At 50.9% G+C, this 9,919-nt stretch overlaps 1 protein-coding gene across 1 annotated transcript in view; it reads right to left on the bottom strand.

Moving 5' to 3' along the window:
* Positions 1 to 1,036: 1,036 nt before the first annotated feature.
* Positions 1,037 to 9,919, bottom strand: part of LOC134008949 (protein ELFN1-like) — a 17,991-nt gene continuing 9,108 nt past the window's right edge. Inside the window, exons 2-6 of the mRNA XM_062448538.1 lie at positions 5,723 to 6,384; positions 4,375 to 4,518; positions 3,189 to 4,001; positions 2,321 to 3,067; positions 1,037 to 2,184 (exon numbers count right to left, since the gene is read on the bottom strand). Coding sequence (XP_062304522.1) covers positions 1,716 to 2,184; positions 2,321 to 3,067; positions 3,189 to 4,001; positions 4,375 to 4,518; positions 5,723 to 6,111 — 2,562 coding nt within the window. The 5' untranslated portion in view covers positions 6,112 to 6,384 and the 3' untranslated portion in view covers positions 1,037 to 1,715. The remainder of the gene's footprint in view (positions 2,185 to 2,320; positions 3,068 to 3,188; positions 4,002 to 4,374; positions 4,519 to 5,722; positions 6,385 to 9,919) is intronic.

The following is a 9,919-nucleotide window of genomic DNA, read 5'->3' as shown; positions in this document are numbered from 1 at the left end:
AAAAAAAAAACTGGTTGTCGTAGAAACGATACGGCTGCTGCAAATATAGAACATTTCTCTTCATCTGTACAGTGTTCCGTCGCCCGTCGCCATGGATCTCGCCAGAGAGTCAGTGTGTGTATTAGTCCAGAGAGACAAGAACAGGAGAAGGTTCTCACATGAAGAACCCGGTTCCAACATTCTCTGGTAAACAAAAATGTTGACATCACCCGACGTGATGTCATTTGTTTGTTGTTGTTGACAAAGTACATGTGTTGTTGATGAGTACGCAACAACAGTACGCAACAACAGTCTATCCACATTTCACTGTACAGGCCCATGCGATATTCAAATAATACTAATAATAACAATAATATTGATAATGAGAATATTAATGAGAATAATAATCAATAGTAAGAATAACATGTTATGTTCTAATGTTTGTCTTTAAGTACATTATCTAAGTAGAAAAGAGATCTTTAGTCACATGTTCTCCACAGTGAGAATGCTACTATAATATATAGTATAGAATACTATAATCTACCCAGTTACACAGTCGGTCATCAAGCTTCTCCCACACAAATGGTGGGTTATTTCTAATGGCTACAGGTTCTGATTGGTCCGTGTGTGTAGAGGCAGAGCTGATTGGTGTGTTTGTGGGGTCCCAATACTGCCTTTTTCAATGTGTGTATTATATTTGTGTTTGTCTATACATTACCCTAACCCTGTCTATACATTACCCTAACCCTGTCTATACATTACCCTAACCCTGTCTATACATTACCCTAACCCTGTCTACATTAGAGCAAGTGTGTGTGTGTATTCATACATGGATGTGTGTGTCTGTGTGTGTATACCGCTACATGTATGTGTGTGTCATTGTATCAGTGTGGATGTATGCATATGTGTGTCTATTAGTGCGTGCGTGTCTAACTCTGTGTATGTATCAGTGGGTGTGTGTATCAGTGTGTGTATCAGAGTGTGTATCAGAGTGTGTATCAGAATGTGTGTGTATCAGAGTGTGTGTGTATCAGAGTGTGTATCAGAGTGTGTATCAGAGTGTGTGTATCAGTGTGTGTATCAGAGTGTGTATCAGTGTGTGTATCAGTGTGTGTATCAGTGTGTGTATCAGAGTGTGTATCAGTGTGTGTATCAGAATGTGTATCAGTGTGTGTATCAGAATGTGTGTGTATCAGAGTGTGTGTGTGTATCTGTGTGTGTATCAGTGTGTGTATCAGAGTGTGTATCAGAGTGTGTATCAGAATGTGTGTGTATCAGAGTGTGTGTGTATCAGTGTGTGTATCAGTGTGTGTATCAGAGTGTGTATCAGAGTGTGTATCAGTGTGTATATCAGAGTGTGTATCAGTGTGTGTATCAGAGTGTGTATCAGTGTGTGTATCAGAGTGTGTATCAGAGTGTGTATCAGTGAGTGTATCAGTGTGTGTATCAGAGTGTGTATCAGTGTGTGTGTATCAGAGTGTGTGTGTATCAGTGTGTGTATCAGAGTGTGTATCAGAGTGTGTATCAGTGTGTATATCAGAGTGTGTATCAGTGTGTGTATCAGAGTGTGTATCAGTGTGTGTATCAGAGTGTGTGTATCAGTGTGTGTATCAGTGTGTGTATCAGAGTGTGTATCAGAGTGTGTATCAGAGTGTGTATCAGTGTGTGTATCAGTGTGTGTATCAGAGTGTGTATCAGAGTGTGTATCAGAGTGTGTATCCTAGCCCCCCGCCAGTTCAAGCCTTCTGCTGAGAGGAGACCCCCTTCCAGTAATCCAGGATGTCATGCAGGTCCTCGTCCTGGGCCAGCTGCACCTTCCTGCGGAGGGCGTGTCCGGCCGCCACATACTCCTCCTCCTGCCGGTGCCTCCGCCGGTGCATCTTGAAGCGCTGCCAGAGGCCCCGGCCCGGCCCGCAGGACGCTTCGGGGCTGGAGCCGGCGCTGGAACTCAGGCTCTGGTAGTGAGGCGAAAGCGGGGGGTAAGGGGGCTCCGCGCGGCCCAGGGAGAGGGCCTGGAGGTGGGGCGGGAGGTCGGGAAGGGCTGGGAGGTCTGGGCAGAGCCCCAGGGGCCCAGGGTAGGAGTGCCGGTGCTCGTGGTACTGCCGGAGACGCTGGGCTTCCGCACGCAAGATGGCCGCCGCTGGCGTCACGGTGAGGATTGGGTCTCCGGCGCCCCCTGCTGGGCTGGAGGTCTGGTCTGTGTACCTGGAGGGGGGGAGGAGGGGGAGAAGTGAGGTCACTTCCTACATCCTGTCTGTGTAAGGTTACTTCCTACATCCTGTCTGCGTGAGGTCACTACCTACATCCTGTCTGTGTGAGGTCACTTCCTGTGTGTGCGTACCGTAGGTCGTGAGTGGAGGCCCCTGGGGGCCGGTAGGACCGCGGGCTCCGGGCTGACCCACTGGACGAGACACTGGGGCGCTTCGAGGGCGGAGCCTCCATGCTGTGGTGCCGCTGGATTGGATGGTGGTAAGCCCCGCCTTTATACACCGGGGACAGGAAACCGCCGCCTCCCCCGCTTCCTGTCCCGCCCCCTGCTTTGCTGGGTTGTTCAGAGATCAGCATCAGCTGGGCCTCGCGGCCGGGGGAGGAGGTTCCCATGGCGCTGGGTTTGGCCCCACCCCCGGTAGCGGCCTGGAAGGAAGTGGACTCGGACTTGAGCGCGTCGATGCAGTTGTTGATGATCTGGTTAACCTTGTCCACCTCCTTGGCGATGGTCGAGATCTCCGCTACCGACCCCTGAGTGGGAGGAGACATCCCTCTCTCTCTCTCTCTCTCCCTCTCTCTCTCCCTCTCTCTCTCTCTCTCCCTCTCCCTCTCTCTCTCCCTTTCCCTCTCCCTTTCCCTCTCTCTCTCCCTCTCCCCTCCGCCTCGCACCTCCAGATAGCTGGCCTTGTTCTTGGGGGTCTCGATGATCTCCTGGATGGTGTACTGTTCCAGCTCTCCTCCCAGGTAGGGCAGGCGCGACAGACTTTCCCCAGCCGAGAGGCCCTGTTTCTGGGAGAGCTGGGAGAGCGAGCCCCTGCCTCCCTCCAGCTCGCCCACACCCCCTCCTCCGTACTTCAGCTCTATGAGCGTGCGCTGGATCCTGTTCCAAACAAGCATCACATCAAACAGTCAAGCGCACGCTTCATTAAACCTAACTAAGAATTGTTTTGTAACTTTTAGGTGTGTTAGGGTGCATACTGCCCCCACATTCTGCCACCCACCTCTCCATCTTCCTCTGCTTCTCCTCGCGATGTCTCCGCCTCCTCAGACAGTGGCAGGCGACGCCCAGGACCACCACCATGCCAAACAGACATCCCAGAATACCCATGATGTACAGCGTCGCTGATGACTGGGTGGCGGCAGGTCCGGGCCCGGCCTTGCCGCCCACGGAGAGCGTGAGGCAGGTGTGGTTGTGCCGCAGGGCGTGCCGCACCGACACCACGCAGTAGGTGTAGAGCGTGTGTGGCTTCAGGTCCCTCAGCTCCACGTCCTCCTGCTGGCTGTGCAGCTTCTGGATGTCTGTGGAGAAGCTGTTGTTGTACAGGACCAGGGTGTACTTCTTCCTGAAGGGCTGGGGGATCCGGACCGAGAGCACCGCGCTGGTGGGAGTCACCTGTGTCACCCGCATGTCCGGCCCCGAGTCCAGGGAGGTGGGGCCGATGCTGATTGGCTCCTCGGGGACAGGGGGCGGGTCCCCGGAGTAGCAGTCGTCCAGTACGCAGGACGGGGGGCGGGGGGGCCGGGTGGTCGCGTCTAAGATGTACGGCGGGCCGCTGCTGTCCTCACACACCGTACTGAGCACGTGCAGAGCGTTGCGGAAGGCGGGCTGCCGGGGGTTCTGGCTGACCAGGAGGTAGCCGTAGAAACCAGAGGGCGTGTCGCAGGCCATGCGCTCGTTGGTGCGGTTGGGGAACAGGGCTAGCCAGCGCAGGAAGCCCAGCAGCTCACAGGAGCAGTTGAAGGGGTTGGTGTACAGCTCGCACGTGCTCAGGCGGGACAGGCTGGAAAACACAGCGCCATCTAGCTGCTGGATCCTGCAACAACAGGTACCATGTTAAACAACTACAGTAACTAACACTATAATAGTTCTATGTATACAACACTCATATATTTACAGTAACATGTATAATATTTTGGTAATTCATATCATATTTAAATTACAATAATACATATTTTATATAACATAATTTATATATATTTCTATTTTATATATATATATATTTCCCTTATATTATGTAATATATATTTGTTTCTGTATTTTATATATTTTATATTATATTTGATATATATACATTATATATAGATATAATTGATTGTATATAATATTTTCTGTAGCTAAATGATATATATATGTCCAGTATTCCAGTGTTGATGATGAGGTACCACCTGCGGCACCTGAGGCAGCACCTGTTCATGGAGAGGTCGATGTTCTCGATGTTGGGGCACTCCTCGAAGGTGTTGGGGCTGACGCTCTCGATCAGGTTGGCCTGCAGGTACAGGTACTGCAGCCTGCCCAGCCCCCGCAGCATGCCCTCAGTCAGGTTCCTCAGCCTGGGAAGACCCAACACACCTGGACACTTATACACCCCTCCACACCTGGACACTTATACACCCCTCCACACCTGGACACTTATACACCCCTCCACACCTGGACACTTATACACCCCTCCACACCTGGACACTTATACACCCCTCCACACCTGGACACTTATACACCCCTCCACACCTGGACACTTATACACCCCTCCACACCTGGACACTTATACACCCCTCCACACCTGGACACTTATACACCCCTCCACACCTGGACACTTATACACCCCTCCACACCTGGACACTTATACACCCCTCCACACCTGGACACTTATACACCCCTCCACACCTGGACACTTATACACCCCTCCACACCTGGACACCTATACACCCCTCCACACCTGGACACTTATACACCCCTCCACACCTGGACACTTATACACCCCTCCACACACCTGGACACTGATACACCCCTCCACACACCTGGACACTTATACACCCCTCCACACCTGGACACTTATACACCCCTCCACACACCTGGACACTGATACACCCCTCCACACACCTGGACACTTATACACCCCTCCACACCTGGACACTTATACACCCCTCCACACCTGGACACTTATACACCCCTCCACACACCTGGACACTGATACACCCCTCCACACACCTGGACACTTATACACCCCTCCACACCTGGACACTTATACACCCCTCCACACCTGGACACTTATACACCCCTCCACACCTGGACACTTATACACCCCTCCACACACCTGGACACTTATACACCCCTCCACACCTGGACACCTATACACCCCTCCACACCTGGACACTTATACACCCCTCCACACCTGGACACTTATACACCCCTCCACACCTGGACACTTATACACCCCTCCACACACCTGGACACTTATACACCCCTCCACACCTGGAGACTTATACACCCCTACACACCTGGACACTGATACACCCCTCCACACCTGGACACTTATACACCCCTCCACACCTGGAGACTTATACACCCCGACACACCTGGACACTTATACACCCCTCCACACCTGGACACTTATACACCCCTACACACCTGGACACTTATACACCCCTACACACCTGGACACCGCTACACCCCTACACACACCTGGACAGCCCTACACACACCTGTACACCCCTACACACACCTCCACCCATACACCTCTACACCCCCTCCCCTCACCTGTTGAAGCCCAGCTGCAGCACCTGCAGGTTGTACTGGGCTGAGAAGGCCCCGTCCTCGATGTAGGACACGTCGTTCTTGGTGAGGTTGAGGTAGGTGAGGTTGGAGAAGCGCCCCAGGGCGGAGAACAGCACGGAGCGGATCTTGTTCTCGTTGAGGCGCAGGTCCAGGATGGTGTTGTTGATGTGCTGGGGGATGCTCTCGTACGGAGGCTGGTTCTGGCTGCAGATGGCCAGCCACACAAAGCCCTTCTCCCCCTCGATCAGCCAGCAGTCGCCCGTCGCCCCCGGGAACCGCGTGAGTGACAGGAGGGCCAGCCAATAGAGGGCGGTCGCAGCCGCAACAGTAAGGGAAGCCCCGCCCGCCAGGGTGGGAGTGCACGTTGTCATGACGTCAGCCGTGACGACGCCAGGTGTGTTGCCGTGGTTTTATGTGTGTCTGTCCGTCTGTCCGTCTTCCTGTCTGTCTGCCCGCCTCATTGGCAAGACTTGTTCTGATTGGACGGGGCTGGGCAGGTTACATCTGATTGGCTGGCGTTTGGGGTCAGGGGCGGGTGCAGCACTGTACTTTTCCTCGCATCCAATTGGTTGGAGTTAATTTCCTCTTTGGGTGTCGGCATCTCTGATTGGATAACAGTCTGCGCTGCTGCCTTCTCATTGGTGCTGGAGAGAGAGACAAACACACCTGCTGTTTAACAAGTGTGTGTGTGAGAGAGAGGGAGGGAAGATGTGTGTGTGTGTGAGAGACGTGTGTGGGTGTGTGTGGGGGGGGGGGGGGGCGGGGGGTAGCTATGCTTCCAGCAGTTAACTACAGTAGAGGGAGACAGACCTGGCCAATTACAGACACGATTAAGCTGAATATGGATGCTCCTGTTACTACACACACACACGCACACACACACACCACCACACACCACACACACACACACACACACACCACACACACAAGCCTGCCAACCTAACGAATCTCTCCACTCAGTTACTCATTAATTAGTCTGCAGCACTAACCTGGTTACAACATGCAAGACTACCCTGTCAACAGCTGCTGAGGGGAGGAGAGGGGAAAGGAGGAGAGAGGAGGGGAGGAGAGAGGAGGGGAGGAGAGGGGATGAGAGAGGAGGGGAGGAGAAAGGAGGGGAAGAGAGGAGAGGGGAGAGGAGGAGATAGGACAGAAGGTGAGGAGAGAGGAGGGGAGGAGAGAGGAGATGATGGGAGGAGAGAGGAGGGGAGGATAGGGGAGAGGAGGAGAGAGGAGAGAAGGTGAGGGGAGGATAGGGGAGAGGAGGAGAGAGGAGAGAAGGTAAGGGGAGGAGAGAGGAGAAGAGAGGAGGAGAGTAGAGGACGGGAGGGGCCTCAGACCTGACGCCAACATAATGTACAGGAAGTGATGTCATTGCTGGCTGATGTTAAGGAAGTGGAGGATGAACAGAACTGCTGTGTGTGTGTGTGTCTTCCATCCAGTCAGCACAATCTATTATTGATGGTGTGACTTCCTCCTACATAGCATGCGACTAACTCCACATGAGTTCACAAGAGGCACACACACACACATACACACACAGTGACCTGCTGTTGTCCTGGGGTGAGAAGAGAACAGAGGGAGGAAGTGATAAAAGCTATAAAGGGAGGAAGGGAGGAGCAGGTGACAGATACACAGTGGTTTCATTCTGAGCGACTTTTAAAGTAAACACTCACACACACTCATGCTTCACCTCTAACACCTCAGTGGGAGATTCATCTCCATGAAGATGTATCTCCTTTCCTCCTCTCCTTTCCTCTCCTCCTCTGCCCTTCTTTCCTCTCCTCTCATATCTTCTCTCTAACAAAAACACTCACACAAGCCACACACACACCATCCTGTCATGTAAGATGTGCAGACAGACACAGGTACAGGTACACACAAACAAACACAACTCACTCACACGCATATGCTACACACACCATATACGCACACACTACAAACGTAAACACAGACACACACAGTCAGGCAAAAATGACACATGAGATTTGTTAAATCGATAAATGACTCATTCAGATTAGATTATAGAGAGATAAACCAGCTCCCAGGCTGTGTGTGTGTTTGTGTATGTATGTTTGAGGGTGTGTGTGTGTGAGTAAGTGTGTGTGTTTGCATGTGTCACTATCCAAAAAAGGAAAGATTAAACCAATTTAATTTGATTTTGGAGTCTCTCTCCTCTTCCCTCTCCTCCTCTCTTCCTCTCTCTACTCTCTCCCCCCTCCCTCATGAAAGTGTGATGGATAGATTTTAAAAAGAACATTCTAGAACACAGCTCTGTGTGTGATGGAGAGGGTTCTAGAACACAACTCTGTGTGTGATGGAGAGGGTTCTAGAACACATCTCTGTGTGTGATGGAAAGGGTTCTAGAACACAGCTCTGTGTGTGATGGAGAGGGTTCTAGAACACAACTCTGTGTGTGATGGAGAGGGTTCTAGAACACATCTCTGTGTGTGATGGAAAGGGTTCTAGAACACAGCTCTGTGTGTGATGGAGAGGAGATGAGGAAGGGATGTAGGAAACAGAAGGAGAGAGAGAGTTTGAATGATTTTAAAATCAGAATGTATGAAAATGAACATCATCCATGTAACCCCGAATACCCTCTTCTGTCCCACTGTGTGTGTGTGTTTGTGTGTGTGTGTGTGAGAGAGAGAGTGAGTGAGAGAGAGAGAGTGTGTAGGTGTGTGTAACAGGCTATAGGCCAGAAAAGGATTTAGCACAGTTAATAGGATTTCACACTGAGACAAACACCGCACAGACACACAGATACACACACAAATACACACACACACAGATTGAAATAAATGGTTCAGCCTAGATACTACATGCATTTATGGTCAGAATTATTTACTGTGCAATTACAGTTGCTTCCCTGAATATGTCTGGAAGCTACACACACACCCACACCCACACACACACACACACACACACATACACACACAGCCTGTTACACTGACACACACACTGACACACAACACATTTATACAGACAGCCTGTCACACAAACACTAAGTCACGCACACACAGACATACAATCTCATACAATCTTTAATACACACACACATCATCCATCACTCTGAGCCCAATAGCTTTAAGTTTCCAGCCAACTGTGAAATCTGAGAAAAACAACCACAACCTCAGGGGTTCTCAGGCAGATAAATACGGTGTCTGTGTGTTCTACTGCACACACAGTGTGTGTGTGTCTCTCTCCTCTGTGTTACTCTACTGCACACACAGTGTGTGTGTGTCTCTCTCCTCTGTGTTACTCTACTGCACACACAGTGTGTGTGTGTCTCTCTCCTCTGTGTTACTCTACTGCACACACACACCATAACTCTCTTTTAGTGTGTGTGTGTGTCTCCTCTTCACCCTGAAGTACAGTTGGACTTCATAACTCACTGTTGCTGTGCTGCCTAAGCTAAGCTGAGCTAACTCTAGCCTAGCATCAGGCTAACTATGTTTATATATGCACAGCTAAAGCTAACTATGTTTATACAGCACAGCTAATGCTAACGAGGATGGACCCAACTCCTACTTGCTATTCCAACATACCTAGAGAATCTCAATGTCAAGATGGACACACACACGCACACACTCTCACACACACACACACACACTCTCACACACACACTCTCACACACTCACACACGCACACACACTCACACACGCACACACTCTCACACACTCACACACGCACACACTCTCACACACACACACACTCACACACTCTCACACACTCACACACTCTCACACACTCACACACACACACACTCTCACACACTCACACACGCACACACTCTCACACACACACACACACTCACACACTCTCACACACTCACACACACACACACACTCTCACACACTCACACACACACACACTCTCACACACTCACACACACTCACACACGCACACTCTCTTCCTCCCAGCTGGTCAGAGGAGGATGCTCTGATCATTTAGTATGCCTTTGTCGTTGCGCATGCATGCATTTATAGTGATGTGTCAGCAAAACAACACACACACACCCACACAGCCTGCCACACACACACACACACACACACACACACACACGATCAGGGAACCCCTGAGGGAGCAGCCAGGATGGAGGATAGTGCTGGATAATTTAATCACAATCCTTTTAATAGAGAGAGAGACAGAGAGTGAGTGAATGTGTGTGTGTGTGTG

The sequence above is a fragment of the Osmerus eperlanus genome, chromosome 22 (assembly GCF_963692335.1).
Source record: "Osmerus eperlanus chromosome 22, fOsmEpe2.1, whole genome shotgun sequence".
NCBI lineage: Eukaryota > Metazoa > Chordata > Actinopteri > Osmeriformes > Osmeridae > Osmerus > Osmerus eperlanus.
The sequence above is the reverse complement of the archived record's forward strand: the minus strand, read 5'-3'. Positions and strand labels throughout refer to the sequence as shown.